This window comes from Choristoneura fumiferana, chromosome 3, assembly GCF_025370935.1.
Source record: "Choristoneura fumiferana chromosome 3, NRCan_CFum_1, whole genome shotgun sequence".
Taxonomy (NCBI): Eukaryota; Metazoa; Arthropoda; class Insecta; order Lepidoptera; family Tortricidae; genus Choristoneura; species Choristoneura fumiferana.
Window position 1 is genome coordinate 5,297,736 of NC_133474.1, and position 23,069 is coordinate 5,320,804.

General features: G+C 36.9%; 1 protein-coding gene and 7 non-coding genes across 8 annotated transcripts; 3 read left to right on the plus strand and 5 right to left on the minus strand.

The window, feature by feature from the left end:
• Positions 1-2,104: 2,104 nt before the first annotated feature.
• Positions 2,105-2,176, minus strand: TRNAQ-CUG (transfer RNA glutamine (anticodon CUG)). Its single transcript has one exon. It is a non-coding gene; the product is annotated as a tRNA-Gln (tRNA).
• A 1,351-nt stretch (positions 2,177-3,527) lies between these two features.
• TRNAQ-CUG (transfer RNA glutamine (anticodon CUG)) lies at positions 3,528-3,599 on the minus strand. Its single transcript has one exon. It is a non-coding gene; the product is annotated as a tRNA-Gln (tRNA).
• A 163-nt stretch (positions 3,600-3,762) lies between these two features.
• On the plus strand, positions 3,763-3,834 carry TRNAQ-CUG (transfer RNA glutamine (anticodon CUG)). Its single transcript has one exon. It is a non-coding gene; the product is annotated as a tRNA-Gln (tRNA).
• Positions 3,835-5,421: 1,587 nt separating this feature from the next.
• Positions 5,422-5,493, plus strand: TRNAQ-CUG (transfer RNA glutamine (anticodon CUG)). Its single transcript has one exon. It is a non-coding gene; the product is annotated as a tRNA-Gln (tRNA).
• Positions 5,494-7,597: 2,104 nt separating this feature from the next.
• Positions 7,598-7,669, minus strand: TRNAQ-CUG (transfer RNA glutamine (anticodon CUG)). The gene has a single exon. It is a non-coding gene; the product is annotated as a tRNA-Gln (tRNA).
• Positions 7,670-7,851: 182 nt separating this feature from the next.
• Positions 7,852-7,923, plus strand: TRNAQ-UUG (transfer RNA glutamine (anticodon UUG)). The gene has a single exon. It is a non-coding gene; the product is annotated as a tRNA-Gln (tRNA).
• Positions 7,924-10,901: 2,978 nt separating this feature from the next.
• TRNAQ-UUG (transfer RNA glutamine (anticodon UUG)) lies at positions 10,902-10,973 on the minus strand. Its single transcript has one exon. It is a non-coding gene; the product is annotated as a tRNA-Gln (tRNA).
• A 9,048-nt stretch (positions 10,974-20,021) lies between these two features.
• Positions 20,022-20,848, minus strand: pirk (poor Imd response upon knock-in). The gene has a single exon (XM_074085043.1). The coding sequence runs from the start codon at positions 20,768-20,770 to the stop codon at positions 20,393-20,395; it is 378 nt and encodes a 125-aa protein (XP_073941144.1). The 5' UTR covers positions 20,771-20,848; the 3' UTR covers positions 20,022-20,392.
• Between the last annotated feature and the right edge of the window lie 2,221 nt (positions 20,849-23,069).

Below are 23,069 nucleotides of genomic sequence, written 5' to 3' on the forward strand. Positions count from 1 at the left end.
AACAAAGCAAATTTAAAGTAATTATTTTGTACCACAGTTTCTGAACAGGCTCTGAGCCCAATATGGCGCCTAGCGCTATTAGCTCGCACGCCATTTATTTCTGGTCCTATCTATCTTCGGACTCATCGCGCTCCCGAACCGCGTCCAAACCACCTTCACATTAAATATTGACAAAATAAAAATGTTGAATGCGATCTGTTTCTGCGACGGCAAGGAGCCATTTTCGAATGTTGCCCGTCGATAAAATATATTATCGAGTTACAATGGTAAACTGGGGCGCCGGGGGAGCGTGTCAGACATGCAGTACTATAATATCTGTGCATTTGGAATAACTTTGGATCCGGAGCGAGTTGGACGAATCTTCAAAGGATTCAGGATACGCTTTTACATGGTGTTTTAAATTTAATCCTATCCTATCGTATCCCATCCTATCCTATTCTATCCTATCCTATCCTGTCCTATCATATCCTATCCTATCCTATCCTATTCTATCCTATCCTATCCTAAGATATTTGAGTGTTTTGAAGTTTTGATGTATGATACTCAATCTCGCAATGACGGCTGATCAGATTCAGATTTACGTAAAATTAATTTAGGGAAGAAATTTTTGCGTCAAGACACAAAGGGACCTGAGTATTTGATTTCACTTTCAGCTTTATACCTCCACGCATTCTTAAGAAAAAGGGTCTGACAGACGGACAGACAGACAGACAGGCGGACATCAAAGTGATCATAAGTTTTTGGGAAAAAAATCATTTTAATACAAGCTTTTTTTGTTGACTGTACTTTTTGTGGACTGTCCTTGTATTGTCAGGTCACCCAAACTACATTTGCATATACCAAATTTCAAGTCAAGACCATTAGCCATTGAAGATTCCGTCCTGTGGAGACGATCCTGGCCAGACTACCAGGATGTCACCAGATTATTGTATTGTCACGCAATTTACATAAGCATACCAAATTTCAAGTCAATTCAACTACTGGAAGTTGGTCGAATTTAACTTGCAAGATTTGATTACAGACAAACAGGCAGACAGACAGACAGACAACGGGACAGGTGAAAACTAAATAATAAAATTAAAAAAAGGGTTCCGTTTTCGCCTTTTGTAGAAAGATAAAAAATGTGTATTTTCAGGGGATTCCTACTAAAAACTGTTAAGGTGACCCGGGGCTGTTGTAGCTGGGGGGATATTGTTTCTGAGCCGTCTGATGGCGTCCTTACGACGCCATGTTCTTCTCTGCCATTTTACGTTGTGTTCGCCAGAAGACTCTTCACACAACACACATAAACGACGCCATCAGACGGCTCAGATATATACAATATCTCTCCAGCTACAATAGCCCCGGGTCACCTTATCTGTAATTTTACGCTAAATTTTTTCTTAGGAAGCTAACTAAAATTAAATATTTCTCAAAAGTACTCCGTACCGTACATGATTTCTTGGAAGATATTACGTTTGGAACGAACCCAAATGTCTTATGAAATGGATAAGATACAAATATACTGCCAAATAAACAATGCGTCAACTAGCGCCACTTAGCTACTATAATCTTACTATGATGAGTTGTTTGTCTTTGTAACTTTTTGTCAAAGCTATGTTTGAAGATCAAACTAACCCAATGTGGGCAAAGTACGGCCCGCGGGCCAACTGAAGCCCGCGCTGGGATTTAATCCGACCCGCCGACGGTCTTTCGAAATGAATAGTAGGTAATACGGCTCTTGATAATAATTATTTTGATTACCTGCAGTATAACTAAAATAGAATGAAAATCTGGACCTCTTCTTAAATATCTGTAATATTCTGCAAAACTTAAATTGTGGTATGAACAACAGCCACGCAAAAAGTATTTTTAGACTTAGCACTTAACATTTTAAGATTTCATCGGGATCCCGTGCGAATTTGGGATAAAAAGTAGTACATATTGTTATCCTAAAAGTCCAGATATCGACGTACTTAATTCCATCCAAATCTGTTCAGTCGTTTTAGTGTGAAAGAGTTACATACTTACACATGCACGCACGCAGATACTGATTTAAGTACTTCATTTATAATTTTATTACCAGATTAAGATAAGATTTTTTTAAGAGGCAACAAAATGTATCAGGTCCCACCGAGATTTGAACTCGGATCGCTGGATTCAGAGTCCAGAGTGCTAACCATTACACCATGGAACCGGCTGACCGATGCATCAGATTTTGGCATATGTATCGTCGCGTCTGAAAATACTTTCACCGATGTATGCTATTTCTGCGGAAGGTATGTATAGCGTTTTACAGTACGTATCTTTTTGTCTTCTTGGCCTGACTTCAATAATAATATTAAACATACGCTCTCCCATCTAAAGACTTTATTGGCAATTGCTTTATGAAAAAACGAGGTCAACGGTTATAAAGGAAAATAACGGAACTGTATTAAAATTTTGCTTGTAAAAGTTCTTATACAGATTGTACTACTATTGTACTACGAGATGGACGGATGACCTGGTTAAAGTCGCGGGTTCACGGTGGATGCAAGCCGCTTCCAACCGAAGCAACTGGAGGTCTACGAGTATGGGGGAGGCCTATTTATGTCCAACAGTGGATGTCCTATGGCTGATATGATGATGACTACTAATATCACTATATTGTCCATTCTAAAATGCTTTCGCGGTTTTGGATCAGTTTTTTTTTGTTAAATAACATTTACTTGTCATAACTGCGATGAGGGGGACATCTAAAAGATCCCTTGTTCAGTCATGTAATCAAGAGCTAAATGACCATTCACTTCTCTTATCCTTCTACTTTTTAGAGGTCTCTATCCCTTCGCCCTACACCGTATCATTACATGACACGCGACGGCGAGGTTGCTTAGGAGCTTATTAGGAAACATGCTAGTGAGCATAATCTCACTTTCCATTACAAAGAATAATTGTAATATTTTGCTAGCCACGTTGCTATTACGGTCATGTTATGATACGGTGCTATGGGTAAAGACCTTAAAACAAAAGAGACGTAAGATGACTTTGTTACAGATTTGTTGTTTATTCGGGTCAAATCTTACAAGTGGACTTTCACCCCATTTTAATGATTGCATCAACTACAAAATGTAATACGTATATCGACGCTACTTAAAACAAACTCGTACCTCAAAATGGATAATTTTTCTGACTGAACTTTATAAGCATTACTTCAAGGTTACATTTTGTTGACGTATTGATTCGAGATACGAGATTTTTACAAAGTTAGCGGCGATACGTAGCTTACTTAACATTGCAAATGCAGTCAACAAAAACTAGGCCTACCTAGAGTCAGCAAAAAGTTTGTATTAAAAATTATTATTTTCCGTAAACATATTAATTAGTATGTGTATATAAGTTACTAACCCCTTCTTAAATGTATTTACTAATATATTATGTGTTTTGTTACATGAAATAAATGATTTGAATTGAATTGAATTGAAATACATATGTATACTGGCCAAACAAAACTACCGTTGCCTAACTTCGTTTAATATGTATTTCCTTGGATTTTTGTAAAGCAAAAAGTCAGGTCCCACCGAGATTTGAACTCGGATCGCTGGATTCAGAGTCCAGAGTGCTCACCATTACACCATGGAACCGCTTCTTATCCCGATAAAATAATAGTATCACACTCTTTTATAAACCTAATTAGTGTCTAAGAATAATTGATGACCACTGATCTAGAACAATACCGAAGTATTTATTCAATTGTTCGCTTTCTTTGTATTTGTAACGACTAATCGTTTTGTTATACAACCAAGCGGTTCCATGGTGTAATGGTGAGCACTCTGGACTCTGAATCCAGCGATCCGAGTTCAAATCTCGGTGGGACCTGTACTTTTGTCAACATTTTCTTTAGAAAAGATGGTATTGGCTAAAATGGCCTGCGGACGCAAATACGCGTACGTCTCCATTTCTTTATTTAGTAATTGTTATTGGTTTTTTGACCTTGGGGCTTTTACACCTCTGAAGATTGTATAGTTTATTAGTTTGCTTTGACATTTAAGACTATATACATCTCTGAATTATTTAGATTAGGAAATTTTATTGTTAACATAGGGACTTTATACATCCCTTGCTGTATAATAATTTTATTATTAACTCAGGGACTTTATACTCCCCTTGCTATGTTTAAGGCTGTATATTGTTAAGCTTATGGATTTTAAACTTTTATATTTTTAGTTTAAATTCTAGCCACAGGCGCGACGTCGAAGTTCCTAAGACGATCCATAGAGCTTATCAACGGAAGCAATACCATGCCCTCGGTAGCGTCTGCTTTCAGAGCATATTATGAGTGCGTGTAGCTACTTTGGGGGCGGCAGACGTGAACTTGCCTTCGAAATCCAAAAGCTTAATGGTTACTTGACCTGAATGTATATTCAGAACTAAATTATTGTTATTATTATTTTAAAATTTATGACGGTGGAAGCATTCTACACTTCCACTGAACGTAGATATAGTTTAGATATAGTTAGTGTTTAGTATTGTAACTAAGACCATACATCCCTGTATTTTTTATTATTATTATTTCTTGTATTTTTTTCTTTAATTGTATAATGTAGTTTTTTAAGTATTATTTGTAATTATATTACTTATTATGAAAAATGACTTTCTGCCAAGTTTCTTGCGGCGCATTCTTCTTGGCAATGATGCTTCCGAAAGCGCTGGTAGTTTAAAAAAATGACGTGTAAAAGTGCCCATTGCGGCCTATTTACTTAAATAATCATTTGAATTTTGAATTTGAATTTAAAATGTTTTTTCTTATTTAATTTAAATAATAACATAATGTTTCATCGACCAGGGATGATTACTTAAAAGTAAGCATCAGGAAACAATGGACTAGAAACGGTTGTCCTGGGTAAAACCATATTTAAGAATGAACTTAGTATATAACCCTTTATATGGGTGGGGTAGTAATACGTAATGCAATTTTTTGAGATTTTTAAACCAAGGCCCTGTAACGCATCATAACGTTTTTCAAGAAAAAAATTGCGTTACGTAATACTTGAACTCGCCCTAGGTATGGTTAGAAATGCGTGAGCGCTGGTGACAGTTGCTTGCATGTGACCGCCAATCGTAGGTATAACACTACATGACAAATTTAAAGATGGCCAAAATAGCCACAGAAAATGGGTTTGAAGAAAAATCTGTTACTTTTTTGTTACGCCGTTTGCACCTTTGAGATGTCTTTCAAAAACGGTATTGTCCCGGCCGGGACATAGAATTTTAGATGAAAATCAGAGCATCCTGCCAAAAGAGGGACATGTAGCAACATTGATCATACTATGTATTTGCTAGCTGTCAAAGAGTAACATCTACAAACCCAAAACAAAAGACAGTATATTTATTCAATTGTTACCTAAAGATAATTACTTAACGTTTTTCTCGCTAAAGACTAATCATTTAGTAAAGCAATTAAGCGGTTCCATGGTGTAATGGTGAGCACTCTGGACTCTGAATCCAGCGATCCGAGTTCAAATCTCGGTGGGACCTGAACTTTTTGAGGGTCAAAGCCTCTAAGTGGTTCACAGTGCCCTTAGTGTAATTTTTCGGTTACAAAAGCATCCACTAGAGCGCTGTTCGTGTTTCCATACAAATTGAGATTTTAACGCGAACGCGATCGAGACGTATTTTGTAACCGAAAACTTACACTAAGGGTACAGGGTTCTGTAGGTAGATACCTTAGAAGGGATAATTTCGTGTTAATAAATCGTTTTAAAACAAGCTTTTTTACTGACTTGTTGTTGACAAATGTACGAACGTTGCAGTCGTTCCTATGACCGTATTCTTTAACACTTCACGTTAAAAGATACTTCCTTTTCAAAATGTGCATAAAAATTCTGCCGGTTTATAAATTTGTGCAGAACTCTCAGTGTACGAATGCGTCTCAAACTTGGCTGTTTTTGTCAAAATAAACGGATCAACGTTAATTATTGCTATATTTGAAATTAATGGGATTCGATTTGTAGCATTCGAAGATGGCGGATGTAGACAATATCTAATTTTGCTATTTCTGTTTGTTTGGCTAGTTGAAGTATAATTTTGATAGTGTTTTATGCGGCGATTAACCTTAACAGTGAACAGTGATCCCAAAATCCTATATTGCTCTCGTGTCTAACATTTTTTAATGCGCAAGTGGTCTCCACGTGGTTTCTGCAATTTTACTATCAAGTTGCAAAAACTACAATCACCGTACAACGTGCCTCTCAAAGAGAGTTTAACTTGACACTGGCGAAATTGTCCTATTAATTAGGACAGAAAAGCCATATTTTAAAAGAGAAGAAGAAGAAGAAATTAATGACAAAATTAGATTTAACTGTATTTTCAAGGGACTTTTCCGCATTGTATGTAACATTGCAGTGTTGTGTAACACTTATCGCCTCGTTGAGTCTCCTCGATGACTTTAACCTATCTGTCGGGAATTCACCGGGCACGTGAGTAATACGCACACGTGCAGAGAAAGCGGCTCAAGACCTAGTGGAAAAAACCTTTAAAAAAGTATCTTAAACGGCTCTGTGCTTAAGTCCAAGGATGGGAAAGCGCAGCGGAGGCCAACCACTACCAACGAGATGGCCAGAGGCCTTGGTTAAAGCCGCTTCAAGGTGGATGCAGGCCACTTCCAACCGAAGAGACTGGAGGTCTATAGGGGAAGGCCTATGTCCAACAGTGGATGTCCTATGGCTGATATGATGACGAAGATGATGAAAAGAAATCATAAATATATTGACCCGGATAACTCACGTCTTAAATCGAGTTTAGCTGGACATGTTTCGGGCTAATCCGTAGCCCTTCGTCTTCGGAGCAACGCGACTCGGCGGCTGCTGCAACACGCGCACTGCGCGCCACCGCTCTGCTCGCGAGACTACCCGACGAAACTGACACCGGCACACAACTACCCGCGTTTTCATCATCATTTTCATTACACTGTCAAATGTAGGGTAGCACACAACACTAACAACATCGCTTTGTAAAGGTATGTTCACACACACCGATGACGCAGCACGAGTATTTAACACCGTTTTCCAACTCGGAGGGGTACCGTCCAACCACTATCCCGGTTAAAATTCGGATGAAGACTAATCTCGATAGCTTCACGCACTTTCCGCGGAATGAAAAAAATCTCTCTCGCAAGTACAGAGTGAGAGTGAGTGGGTGAGTTATCCGGGTCAATATATTTATTATGAGTGAGTCTCACGGTAGTTTCATGTTCAAAATGATGAAAACTCAGCAACGATCTGACTAGTCCCTGGCTTATAATCATGAGTTCCTATAGTCCCGGTTCCAAGAAGTCGTAGCCAAGCGAATTAGCTCGTTGAAGTGGCAATGGGCTGGTCGGCTTGGAGACCGGATGGCCGTTGGGGCCGAAAAGTTCTCGAATGGAGTTCGAGTATCAACGAGCGCAGCGTAGGACATCAGCCAACAAGATGTGATACCGTCATGTAATTTCGGCACCCCTAAAACCAATAGGTAATATTTTGGTAGTAGGTGGTATAAGCCCACTCCTACCACGGTTGCCAAGCATTGCGATGTGTATAATTTTTGAATATTTGATGAAACTAAAAGCTCTCAAAATAAATAGTAACACAACAAAAAGTACAGGTCCCACCGAGATTTGAACTCGGATCGCTGGATTCAGAGTCCAGAGTGCTCACCATTACACCATGGAACCGCTTGATTGCTCATTACAAAATTAATTGCTCATTACGATTTCCATAATAATAATCAATTACCTGCAATCATGAACAAAGAACTGCTACGTATTTTATTTGTTCAAGTGCGCTCCTATTATTTTTGCTCAAGCATTTACAATACATGTAGTTGCAAGTAGAATAATTGGTGATACCAAAAGACGGTTCCATGGTGTAATGGTGAGCACTCTGGACTTTGAATCCAGCGATCCGAGTTCAAATCTCGGTGGAACCTGTTTCTTTTTTATTTATTGTAATACATAAATAAACGCATAACAATAATATTTTGCCATGCCCAGCGCGGTTTTAAAATAGGATTGAGTGTGTTTTAAAACTGCACAATTGCATATTAAGACGACGGAAGACAAGGTCTTCGAGCAGATCCGCGAGGCAGCTCGGGGTCGGTTGAAGGGAGCCGAGGTTTTTATCCGCCCGCTCGAGTCTAATAGTCTAAACAAATTTCGCTCTTTTAGACTCCAGTGCCGGCTAAGCACCAGCAGATGTTCCTGCACTCCGATTTCTGGCCAGAGTGTGTGGTCTTCCGTCGCTTTAGGGAAGCAAGGATAAAAATTCCTAAATAACTTTTTTTTTTGTTTTTAATGTTTTTTTTGTGTTTTTTGTAAGTATAATTTGAATTTTACAGCGCATTGGTTTTACTGTAATGCTGTAATTTTTTATTGGCAAATAAATAAATAAATATTGCACTTTCGATATAAGGGAACATTGACATTACTATACCATAAACAAAATATATTAGTTTGTATGGAAATGTCTTTTTTAGGGTTCCGTAGCCAAAATGGCAAAAGTTTATAGTTCGTAATGGCTACGGAACCCTATTTTGGGCGTGTCCGACATGCTCTTGGCCGGTTTTTTTGTTACCTCATACCATAGAATTTTGGTAGCAAAAAGAACATTCCCATGCAAACTTTTTTTACGAACTGGAGTCTGAAATGAAATCGGCATTCTTTCAATTCTCACTTAGGAGTCAGCCTGTAGATAAAGATGGTATTCACTTGCGATATTTTCTTACAACCTTTGAGTTCACGGCGACTAAGTAGCTTTGACAGATAGAACTTATTCCATTTTTGATTTACCGCATTTGTTCCGTGATACAAAGATTATTCAATCCTCAAGCGGTTGGTATTACCATTTAAACGACGCCACACCCCAATTAACTGATTAGGTTAATTAAAAATACTAACTCTTTCGCTACCGGCCCACGGGACGTGTGGATTAAAATCTAGAGGGCCGGTGAAACAGTTTAAACTCTGGTTAGTCAAATTGTAAAGGTTTGACACTTGCTTTTTAAAGTCCGGATTAGCCGCTCCGACTTTCTGCTAAACGTCACTTAGGGGCTGTTTCACCACCCATTGATTAATTTTATTTGACGGGTAAATGTGATGCCGTCTCCGTCTATTCGAACAAAATAACCAGAGACGGCATCACATTTACCCGTCAAATAAATTTAATCAATAGATGGTGAAACAGGGGGTTAGTGTTTAAAAAAAAAAAGTATTTTACGTCTGTGTTCCCTGATTGCTACACAAACTAGCCGTCTTCCAATCTAGGGCGAATGGGCATTTATTAGGGAAGCGTGCTCTATCTTAGTCTTAGTCCACGTCCACGTCTTCGCTTACCATCAAGCGTCTTAATCATTGCGGTCAAACACAAGCCTATTCTATACAATACAATACAATACAATTACTCTTTATTGTACACCAGAAATAGTAAGCGATACAGAAAACAGGTACACAGAGAAACACATATAATGAAATGTTGATTTTTGACTTCGCAATATATGAGTAAATGTGAAGACGGGCAGTAATACATTCGAAATATTTAAATCATATTACGATTATGTACAGCAATAAGAAATACACCGACTAATAGAGGCGTACCGTCTTAACAACTCGATTCCCACCGGGTTGTCTGAAGTTTTCACACGACATCAGTAATGGCATGGCAAACTAACTCCGATGAGTTGCATCCAAAGACGTACTTACTTACTCGTAAATCAAGCTTCACTTACTCTCTGGGTCGCCTAACGAAAATGTTTAGTTCACGCCACTGCCGACTAATAATCCATATTATAATCCCATGCACGTAAACCAGACAAAAGAATACATCGGCTTGGGTATTAGAGTGGAATTCAAAAAGTTTAACCATGTCAACCAGAAGTAAACCATACAAAAAGACTGAATGGAAAAGTTCCTTGTAAATTATTCGTATTATTTTTCAACAGAGCTAATTATGTAGGTACATTATAGTTTAACTCCGCAAGTCTGTCTTCTATTAGGAATTAATTTAAATAAATATTCCTAATTACTCTTTCCATACTTGTTCAACATAGACGTCATCAATATACATAGAAAACATATACTTTTCATAACATTTCAAAACATATTTTTACAGGTGGCCTTATTTATGCGCCCAAAAAAAACTTACGCGTCATGTACTTATATACCTATCGTAAAAAACATCTAAAAATAGCCTTTTAAAAACAACATCATCAATAATTAATCACAAGTTAACCATTCCACCGGCCCTTAACCCTTCACTGCCCACACCCATCCATATCTTAACACTAAACATTACCTGTGAATTATTATTTCTGATTAATAAATTGTGTGTCCCCTGCGCTATTTTGTACGTCCCTACATTTTGTATGTCCCTTGCGGTACTCCAGTCAGACTAGTGAAGTAGTGGCACGGAACCATCTATTACGGAATTTGATGCTTTTTCATTAAACCCTATAGAGCTCTGGGGGATAGGAGCGGCTAGTAGGTTAGTCGTGTGACATTTCATGTTAGAATTACGATAATTATTGTCTGTTACTTCGTAATGACAGTCTTTTTGCTTTTGGAATTTGAATGTGCACTTGATTTTCTGTTAAAGAATAGAAAATTATGTATTATTCTTTGAAAAAAAAATAACCTATCATTATCCAGTCATGAGTAGATGTCATGAGTAGAGTATTAAAAAATGTATACATAAAAAATGTTTTAGTTTTTAAACTATAATTTATTTTTATTGTGCTGTAAAGGCAATTACATAGTTACAAGACTTACAAGGGAAGTTAATATAAAATCGTGAAAACAAAACAAAATAAAAAAAACACCTGAATTATCGCTATGCAGTCATAAGTATATCAAAACAAGCCAGTGTTTTTTTTGTACGCACGCACATAAAGAGAAAAAAAGAAAAAAGACTACCAGGTTCCACCGAGATTTGAACTCGGATCGCTGGATTCAAAGTCCAGAGTGCTAACCATTACACCATGGAACCTCTGAGTGAGCGGGTGAATTTATCGATTAGACGCCGTTGCTCTTTGCGACAATGTCTCTACCACAGTGATGTTATTATTGCTATTCGCATTGAATCACGATCGCACGATTTTTATTTTTTTAACCGAGTTAAAATAAATTGAGGTTATTTTAATCTCAATTTATGCTGATTCCGATCAGAACTCTCGTTAGTTCGCGATAAAAGTGTAATATTGCAAAATAACCTGTTATCTTATAGGTATAATAATTTTTAATTAGTTAAATTGACTGCATAAACTGAATCGACCCATTGATGAGGATTTTTTAAATTATGACAGATTAATTAATTATGCATGTCTCTTTTGTTTTGTTTGTGTTTGTGTATGTGTGATTGAACTTTTTAACATCGAAGGAAACACTGTTACAGTTTTAATATTACTTATAGGTATTACATATATTACTACTTACTTAGTTATCTTATTTATTAATTAAATTGTTACTTGTTACACAATCGTTGCTCGTGGAATTCGTAGAATTACAACGAAATGCTGTAAAAATATTTGTTTTGATGTTATTATGACGCGACGTCACACACCTCGTGGTACGCACTTGTGTCAATAGATGGCGCTCATACACAATTACACGCTCTACATGTAGCGCGTATAAAATATTAGGAAATAAAGAAAAACTTGTTGCGTTTGACTAAGCATTTCTTTCAATTTGTTGATTCTATCGAATTTAATCAATAATTGTAGTAATTTTGCTTAGGAGAGTGACGCCAACATACATAGACATTCATCAATACCTACAAATTTGTTCGGTGCACCCGACTTGCATTAGCATGTTTTTTATTACAAAACAGCCGCTTTCATTCCATGTGGTTTTTTTTTACACATATACTATTGCTAACAGTGGCATCACTTCGTAAATTGGAGATAGTTTGATCTCCTGTTTGCATGTAGCGTGGTACAATAGGGAATATGCAGGTAGGTATATTTTTTTATTGGTTCAAGTATATTTTTAGTTTTAGCAATTTGACAAATCGAGTTGTTGAAAGAACCTTCTAAAATATCTTTCAAAAACACGATGATATGAACGTTTTAAATTGTCAATTAGACAGAGAGTGAAAAGTTATTCTGTTTATAATCTCTTATCAGAAATATGGGACACGTATTTTTTCTGTTGTCAATTAAAAAAAAAATACAAAGTGAAGCGCGTCAAAGTTCAGGAGGGGGGGCTCGTCACGTCACGGAAAAAAGTATAACGCGGCGTGACGTCACGCGGAACTTTAACTGGCTAAATCTTCATAATTTTTTCTTAACCTTTTGACTGCCGTAGTCTGATATATAAGTCACCCAATGTCCAGTCACTATCGCCGTAGTCTTATAATGTCATATAGTTTTAGTTGTCATATAGTTTTGGGTTAGAATTACACCTCTCTCCATTTCTTCCGTGGGTGTCGTAAAAGGCGACTGAGGATATAGGTTAAGGTATACCGTAGGCGACAGGCTAGCAAACTGTCACTATTTTACCATTTTTGACAAACTTAAAACCTAAAATTGCTAAAAGTGGCTCCGAAGCGGTAACGTTTCGTGTGCTCTGCCTACCCCATTTGGGAATACAGGCGTGATGTTTGTGTGTGTGTGTGTGTGTGTCATATTAGTTTCGATGTAGGTGGCGATACGGGCACGTACAAATGAAACGTATTGGCGGTTAAAAGGTTTGACAAAAAAAATCGTGTCCAATTATTTTCTGACGGAGCATTTCTCGGGAAACTATTATAGCTTATTAAGAAAGAATACAGTCAGCAAAAACAGCTTGTATTGAAAATTATTTTCGTACCAAAAACATATTTCTTTTTTTTGTTATGAGAGCAAGCGGCTCATTTGATAAGAAATGATCACCGCCGCCCATGAGCACCAGCAACTACTTAAGGAGCCGGACTTTGAAGAAAGTATATTATTTTTTAAGTGATGAAACCGCTCTTTACCAGTCTGCGGCAGCCACGGGGATTTCCTGCGCCGGAGTCGGCCATCACTCAATCTGACCGTTATATCGACAAAAACTCGTGTATTGGTTTGGTAGTTTTTTTAAAGCGCTAATGAAGTTGACGACTGTACGCAAATTTGATTGGTAATTTCGTTGAGTTTGTTTTAAGAACTGGCGTAGGAAAACATTGTCAACTGCCTGTAAATATATGTCCCATTGCTGGGCACAGGCTTCTTATCAGAATGAGAGGGCTTGCATTGTTGTTTCCACGGAGAACCCGTGCTTCAGGCACATCATTTAACAAATAAATGCCTCGCTGTGTGCAGGTTTTCTATGTTTGGGTATTTGAAAAAAACATGCAAAAACAGCTCGAAGCATTTGAAATATTTGAATGAAATTTAGCACACATATAACTAATAGAGCCTAAATTCACACATAGGATATTTTCATCTAAGAAAATTCATGCGGGATAAACGAATGCTTTGCAGATAAAGTCGCGGGAAAAAGGTAATTTGGTTATATATTTTTCTAATTAATATTGTACTATTTTTATTTTAACAACCACGACTTCGGCAACAGCGAGTAGGCACGTATGCATGCACATACCTATTGTTCTTCACAAAGTACATAATGACAAAATCATTGCAATGATTGTTGGTCTTGTTGATACCGCAGTCATTTTAACCGGGGATTCCTTTGACACTTTGCCCATGCGCTAGTCATTTAGAATTTAGTTTGTACAAATAATGTACAAATAATGACAATGATGAGATGAAGATCGCTTAAAAACAAGCTAAGTTCCATATTATATTTAATACCGAACAAAACAAGGAAGAACTCTTAGTTGCGTTGCATGAGTATTTTTATTTTTTAACGTTAAGTAGGTATCTACCCTTTTCTAATTTTTGTTGTTGCGGCGGCTATAATCCAGACAGACAGACTGATGATGAGCGAGAGAGACGGGAAAGCGATTGAGACCCCTTGATACTTCGGGTACGAAACTCTAAAATCATTTTCAGTTTAAATGTTACAGGAAATATCTCGAATGTTCTCGAATGGAGACCCTGGAACGGCAAGCGCAGGAATGAACGGATGACCGCAGGCTCACGATGGATGCAGGCTGCTTCCAACCGAAGCAACTGGAGGTATCATTATCATCATCATATCAGCCGTAGGACGTCCTCTGTTGGACATAGGCCTCCCCCATAGACCTCCAGTTGCCTCGGTTGGAAGCGGCTTGCATCCACCGTGACCGCGACTTTAGCCAGGTCATCCGTCCATCTCGTTGGTAGACTGGAGGTATACGGGGGAGTTTTATGTCCTACAGTGGACGTGCTACGCTATACCGTCTTTCCTATAAGGGCACATGGGTACGCCAAGGCCCCTAACATCACGGGGGCCTCGAAAGTCGGTCAAAATGATTAGTTTTGTCGCCAAAGATTTGGATAAGTGTACAAAAACATAGTCCATATTACATTGCGGCTTTGCTTGGCCACTGCTAACTCCTTTGCTCGACAGCACTGCAATGTAACGCAACGCAGTTTTGTTATCAGCATCAGCTAGCCAAATATATTAGGGGGCAACGACGGCATAGATTATCAGAGATATCAAACCGTAACCAATTTTTGTAGTACATCCAAATATGGGGTATACTGTCGAAGTGGTTTTCACCCATTTACCTAATGACCATTCTAACTAGCCGTGTAGGGTGACAATGAAGAAGGGTAGCTCTAGGTACTTTTATTTAATAAAATGGCCAATAACTATTATCATCATCATCATCATGTCAGCCGAAAGACGTCCACTGCTGGACATAGGCCTTCCCCAAGGCTCTCCACTCAGAACGGTTTTGTGCTTTCCGCATCCACCGCGATCCCGCGATCTTAACCAGGTCGCCGCTCCATCTTGTACCGACAGCTCGTCTCACGGTCCGCGGACGCCATTCGAGAACCTTCTGCCATCAGTCCTGCGAGTAATGTGCTCCTGCCACTTCAGTTTCGCAATTCATCGAGCTATGTCGGTAACCTTAGTCCTTTAAATAACTATTACTATTTATTTACCAATAAAAATTACAGCATTACAGTTATGGAAACCATGCAATGTAAAATTCAATTATACAATTATAATTATAAGGAACAAAAAAGACATCAAAAAAATTTAAACTAGGTACTTAGGAATTTTTGAATGTCGTCTTCGTCGCTACCCTGAAACGACGGAACACAACCCCCTCCAGCCAGAAGTCGGAGCGCAGAACTGCTGATGCTTCAAAAACACCAAAGCAACAATAATTGATGGTAGATTGGTGGAAGATTTTTTTTTGACATTCATAAGTGCTTGTTTTAGCCTGAATTGAATAAAGATATTTTGACTTTGACTTTGAATCCACATAACTCCCATAATGCATAACATTACTAGGGACTTAATCGAACTCCTATTTATTGCTAAAATTACCAACGTTTCGACCACGTTAATGATGCTAAAATTAAAAGGTACTATTAGTTATGATATGACAGTGACTTACGCAAGGGAAAGAAGTCAAGGGGTCGAAGATTGGTAGCGAAACTTCATGACAACAATCTTGGTAATATTGGTTTCTCCTTGGCTTTTACATCACAGTGCTAGAGTCCAGAGTTCGTTATTTGCTAAAGCGAGTGCTGCTGTCTTCTCTCTCATCAGATCCCTCAGTAACCTTCTATGACACCCACGGGAAGAAATTGGTTCTTCCTATCCTAAAACTGCACAACGGCAATTGTTTGGAAATTATTAGGCCAGATATATGGTCGGGTTTAGTCGGGTGAGTCGGGCAAAAGTTTTATCTTGGGTATTTCTCAATGGCATTTCGTACGCTCTACTATCGTTATCTTTTTCTTATCAACACGTGTGTGTTTGTACGATTATTCATTACTATCTTGAACTTTTGGTTAGAAGCGTTAGTAATTACAAGAGAATGAGTCAAGACATTTCATACCTTATTTGGTCTTGGAACTTATCATGTCGAAGATTCACGTCATCGGGCTTTCTATTCTTTAATAGAACCAGTCCCTTTATTCTTGAGTCATATGACAGATTATGAAAGTTAAGATAAAAAAGAAAACCAAAGACGGAAAGACTGTGAAAATGTTAGACTACAGTAAAGAAAAAGTAGATCTAGATGTAGTATCTACCTGATATAGTAGTCAGGTTGAAAAATAATGCAATAGATGGAGGTGTTAAAACTGAGCTGGAAGATGAAATATTGTAAGATGACGCTGAAGTTCCATGGTTTTAATTACTTAATGGACTTTTAGAAAACAAGCGTTCTGTGAAACAAAAGAGAACGTTACTACAGTTTCATCATGCTTATTGAAAAAGCCCTAACTGATAGTCTCGTGCTGGTTGTATGTTGCAAGGTTGCAGTCCGTTGCATTTATTTATGGTTAGTTTTTTTAACAACTGACTTTATTGTTAATAGGTTTAAAAAACACCAGCAGACAAGACAAATCACTCAATAAACACTACCTGTCTTTATCGATACAAAATATGTAGTTCAAATTGCAGAAATCCAAGCGATGCAAAATTGCATGTTTTGACGTTGACACATTTCACGTACCTAACGTAAGGTTGATTTGATACAGGTATGTTGCAATAATTTTGCGTCAGCATTTTATTTTATTATGAAACATCTGGCAACAATAATAGTGCCTACTTTGATAAATCGGATAAAATTTGTTTAAAGATAATCTTGATGATTAGGGACACGTGGACAGATATACATATTATAATTAAATTAGAGATAATAAAAGGGAATTCTATAGTTTAATGCGGTCTCTTCGGTTTAATCGTAATCAAATACAACTCTGTCTATACTAAAATGATTGAAAAGATTCGTATATATGACATATCAATGCCGTTGTTTAGGAAATAATCTAGGTTAAAATACGAGTTATTCAGATTAATAAATACAGTATTGGTAACCTTGGCATAGTAATTGATAGTTTGCTGTAGTTACAAATTTCCAAACAATAATAAGGAAAATCTGAATTACAATCTTTATTTACAAAACTTCCCGTAAAATACTTGGCGAACAATCAGGGACTGTACTCGTTACTACTCACAACCCACTTCCACAAGATCGTCACTCCTTATCAACGGCCAATGTAATGTAAGGCGTGAATCATTTGGAATAGAGTTCATTTTCTAAGGGTTTGTTTTGCAACAACATGGAGTTCGGGAAACACGCGCCTACGCAGCGACGAATACATTCCGGGAAAGGATCTACAGAGATGGATCGGTAACGTTTGGAAAAGCCGTGTTTAAATTTCGGTAGAAAACGGTTTTTTTTTAAGAGTCTTGGAAGATTCTTATTTCGCTTGATTTTTTTGTGTGCTCTGCGAGTTCTGAAAATCCATTTAAAAATAAAGTTTTACTACAATCTTATAACTTTGAACCAACTTTATTTTAAGATCATTGGGACATAAACAAGGCGACGCATTAATCCCCAGCCTCGATCAATTATTTAATTTTAATAACCCTCCTTTTGCTTTCCTGTAGTCGAGTGTACGTATATTTTAAATAATCAGAAAGGCTCATAATTACAATTTGTTTTTACAAGCTTTTATAAAAGCTTTTATTAAACATGCCCTGTTTATTTGTTTGTTCGGGTCAAATCTTGGAAGCTACATTTGACCCACTTCCAATGTTCCGATTGACTTGAAATTTGGCATACTTATGTAAATTTGGTGACAATACAATAATCTGGTAGTGATATCTTGGCGGTCCTGCCAGGATCGTCTCCGCAAGAGGGAACTCCTCAACGGTTAATAGTACCGACTTGAAATTTGGTACGGATCGGATATGTAGTTTAGATGTCAATGCACGTACAGTCAACCAAAAGTACAGTCTGCAAAAAAGCTTGTATTAAAAATGATTTTTTAACAAAAAACTTATTAAATTTTAAATATAAGTTCTTTATCTGTATCATACATAATAGTGTTAACAAATGGGACAAAATTTTAGAAAAACTATTTTATTCTGGTTAAAAAATTTAAGATTTTTTTACCTCGATAAATAACTCGCTATATTTTAGCACGTATTAGCTCTTTACAGTTGGTATTCAATTTACTAAATAAAAATTATAATTTATTTAAATAAATAAAATGTAGTACGTAATCTTAGTTTACGCATTTAAGTTTAATTATTAATTAGCACGATACTGTATTATGTTTAGGTAGTATTTAAGCGATCTATTCAGATCTATTTGTATTATATCGAGTCAATACGAGTAGTGTAGTATATCTGTTTATTGTATACTAAAACCTATATACACGTAATTTCAACACTTACTAACGACTTTATGTGTAAACAAATTTTGAATAAGTAAAAACAATTTCATTTCATTTCAAAATATAGTAACTAAAACTGTTACGCAATAAGACTAACCCAAAAAACCCGAAACCGTTGTCACCCTGCGCAATTATATTGTAAAGTTATGGGGCGGTAATTACAGCAAATGTGTTAACTAGAGGTGAAACTACCTGCAGTCACGGAATGTCTTAATCCTTGTAAAACGCTTCCAGGGTTGCCAGTACATATGCCTACGAGATTTTAATAAATTCCCACAATGATATCATGTTCTGAATTAACGTTGCCAGCATATGAAATTTCGAGATTTTATCTCGATCCCGTGGGAATATCAGGATAAAATCGGCGTATAAAGTAGACTTTGTGCTATTCCAAATGTCCTGCTATCTTCATACTAAATTTCATCCAAATACGTCCAGCCCTTTTAGTGTAAAGGAGTAAGAAACACACACACACCATATTCACATAATTTTGTATTTGTAATATCAGTAGGATTAAATGTTCACTGGAGATTAATGTTTGAAAAATAGGAATAAATACCGGGTGGCACATTTTCTATATGGAAGGGTTATAGGTAATTATGCAAAAATATTCTGTGAGTTTTTTTAAGTAATTTTAATCCAGCATTATAGTTATGAAAAAAAAAACAAAAAAATATGAAAATGTAACTCATCTTTTTATTTATGACATGTTTAATGAGAAAAGTGATGACCTTTGTTATCAACCAATGGATACAATAACGTGTGCTGAGGAAAAAAAAATCTGAATCTTATCGTACGAAAACTTACACTACTAATCCCAAGCGAAGAAATTAAGTAGCTAAGCATATTATTTATTCTACTGAGTGACAGCAAAATAACACTTGTGCAGCAAGTTCTACTTTTTTACTCTACTTTACTTTACTTTTGTACTATATTGACATTATTATTCTTGCTTTAGTTTGTGGCAGCCCTATCAATAACACACTGCAGCACTCCTTGATAGTTAATAATTGATGAGTGGGTTTTTCGGGACTCCGAATGACATCATGCTATCTATGTAAGTATTATGTTGGTCGTAGATAAAAATTTAATAAAGTCATTATTATAATTAATTCGGTAGATAATGGCTGCAAATGTAGGCAAAAATGTAAATGTAGGATTAGGTTTTAGTAGCGCACCTGTATTATCTAAGTCATTATGCAAATTTTATTAGTGTATTAAAAAAAATCTGAAACTTTTTTTATCTAATTGTAGAGTCAGTAGATACCTATGACCAAAGGAAATCGATGCAAATAAACCACTTAAATGTTATGATGACATTTTCAAAAGCATATTTTGAAGATATCCACTTCAGTGAAGCAAATTAATTACGTAGTGAATATAACATTCTAGCTGGTATTAATGTTTAATAAATTTAGCAATTTTTTGTTGTTGTTGTATGTTAGGTATCCCGAACTAACCATACTAGTCATTTGACAGCACAGTGTCTGAGAAACTAACTAATATGAAACAAAAAAAGACTCAGTTCATTTGTAGCTCTGAACCACACACTAGCAAAATTGTCCCATTGGACAGAAGCCATGATGTATTGAAAAAAATGTAAACAATCAAGACAAGATGTCATTCACCGTAAACAGTAGTTAGTTCATCGAAATTTTTGGTGATATCATATCTGTATGTTCTGACGTAAGGAATGTGATTTTGTACGTAGGCGATTCTTTATGATGCCATATAGGTTTGTAATTAGTAAAAAATATAAATATCATGTCAATAATTTTATTATATTTCACTTGTATTTTTACGACATTTTTTATCACTTAACTAATTAAAACGGTTCACAAAAAGCACTTACATTTTACAAACATTGGGAAATCATCACTGACATAATGAAAAAATATACAAAAATATCTTTGCTAAAAGCTACTGATACCCTAGTATCAGATAAACAAAACACTTGACACGGCTCACCGCTCGAGAAAAAGCAGATCGCTTACATCAATACAAATATTGATATCCAAAATACCTATTCACAAGCGTTACACTTTCACGTCCTGGTATTCCACAAGGGTGCGTTCTCGGGCACGTATTTCAAAAGTTCCAAATGAAAACACTTAAATTTTGATGCAAATCTTCAACGCATGACGAATGTAAAGATGGACTCGATGACATCGTCCAAGTTCTTGCTGAACGGAGACAGTTGTGACGTGAAAGCGGCGTCGAATGCTGACTTCTCCTTCCCATCTACCAGCAAGTGGCAGGAGTGACCGAGCATCTGGACGTCGTCATTCTTGAACCGCTTGGAGATAGTGACGAGTCCGCTCCCTCCGACGAGGTTGATGGTCCCGTAGTTGTCAACGACATCGACTTTGCAATCGTTGCCGATCACCTCGATGTGTCCGTGGTTGTACTTGACAATGATGACACAGTTGTTGCCGACGACTTTCAAACGCGTGGCATTTGTCTCCATGGTGACTTTCTTCTTGTTACCAACAATGGAATAGACCTTCATTTTTGAAATGCTCTTATTTCTTTTCTTTTCGAGTTCTAGCACCTTTTACTGGCTGGAGATTGTATCGGAATGATTCTAGTGCGGCGCGTGCTCGCTTTTATAGGCGCCTGCGCATATCGCCCCCGCTTGCCTCGGCTAAGGATTCCCCTCAGAGGTGCGTCACTCATTCATGGCACGAGCGTTTCGCGTATTGTAAACGAAGTAAGAAATCAGCAGTTTTGTTATTCCCCTGAACGAAATCAAGGCAGATATAAATTGGAAACCGGTTTTTTAGAATTATTTTAGATTAAATACGGCTTTCGGATTAAATTTTTTATATACCCAGCATTGGCTTTGTTTATTTAATTGTGATTTGATTGATTGTTTACAAACAATTTATAAATAAATAATCAACAGCAGTACGTACATACACCGCTCTTCCGGTAATTAAGTGTAAACTAATTTTAATTATTTGGTTTTTAAAGACTTTTTGTATATCTTCTAAGCAACACTTTAAGCAGTTCTTTACCTACTACTTATGTCTATTCTGAGAACAACGTGTTTCGGATATTACTAGTTAATTATTAGATTTAAGTAGTATGAACAGGGTGTACCTAATATTAAACTACTTGTTACTAGGGTACACCTAAATTATAACTTGCGTCAATGATTTTTATCACTACAGTCATCGCTTCAGGCAACTACGTTTTGTTTCTTGGCAATCCTCCAAAATGATTACAAATCGGATGACTAAACATTGATAGTTAATAGTAAGTAGGCATAAAAATTTCATAAAGAAAGTGTTTACAGATACACAAGTAAACATTTTCCTTGAGCAGTTCGATATACTTGTTACAAGAAAACAGAGATAAAAATAAAATAAGGGGAAATAGATTCAATGTAGGTTAGTGACTTGCTCTTCTGCGTAATCTGTATCAAAATAAACTTGTAATAAAAATCTAAATGCTTGGTTCCGTAATCGCAACACCTGTCTATAACACGCGCCATATAAATCTGCCTAAAAGTTCATTACTTAATGCTCAGTTTTGACGCATTTTTGAGATACATTTTTTATGCGACGTCTTTACGTTACTCCCGGATTGTGTTCGAATCGCTTAACGGTATAGTGCCTATAATATTATTGGAATTATACCTTTATAGTTTTTGTGGTACTAGTCGTGGCAATGAACTTTTAGGCAAAGTTAGGCGGCGGAAGGTATAGCAAATATTCAGTGTCACGGCTCATGGCGTAGTGTCTTAGTCGCTTAGCGAATTTACGTTTACGTCAGCGACTTTTCTTCTAGCATCTCATGCATTTCAGCTTTTTACAGTTTTCTTTATATTTAGCGGGTCAAGTCGATTATCCAGAAACTGGCGAATTTTTAAAATATTTTTAGCTACTTCTGCAAAATAACGCGAAGTCTTGGAAGCAGTTTTTTTGCTGCTGTAAATAATTCGTTCGCGACCATCTGTTCACTATTGACTAACCCGTAAAGAGTTTACAAGCATACACACAAAATCGACTCATGTAAACATAATATAGCATAAACAATTCAAGATTTATTGAATTAGCGTGTTTTCCATATAGTCCAAAAGCCACATAATTTACCTACCTCTACGACCCAAGATCAATATCATAAGTATCATGTACTCGTAGCTGGTTAAAGTGCAATCAAAGTAGGCAGGCATGTTTCGACCGATAGTAAAGTTTTACTGTGATTTAATCCGTAATAAATATTAATTAATGACAGATAAGCTATGCAGCACAGTGCCAGGGAATCACCGTGGCATTGATTATAATCTAACACGGGTTTTATACGTAATTATTCTAATTATACAGCATGTTCTTATAGCAACTGCGTGAAAATGGATGTTATTAACCTTCATACAAGCTATGTGATTAGATCGACAAGTGCAGCTATTTAATGAACAAAATATCTAATCGTACTAAAACTATACTCAACGGCACAAAATTTGGCTCACTCTACATAAAAAATACCTAAATATTACTGCAAAAATTTGTGGGGCCAGATTTTTTGCCGCTCAGTAGGTATATTATTAAGAAGTAGGTATAGAAATGTTGGCCAAGCGCAGCGTAGGACGTCTACCAACAAGATGGACGGATGACCTGGTTAAAGCTGCGGATTCACGATGGATGCAGGCCGCTGCCAACCGAAGCAACTGGAGGTCTGCGGGGGAGGCCTATGTCCAACAGTGGACGTCCTACGGCTGAGATGATGATGATGATAGAAATGTTGCTGAGCTAAAAACAACAAGCTGGATATTTATTTGCCGGGCTTACTCTATCGTAGAGCCGCTC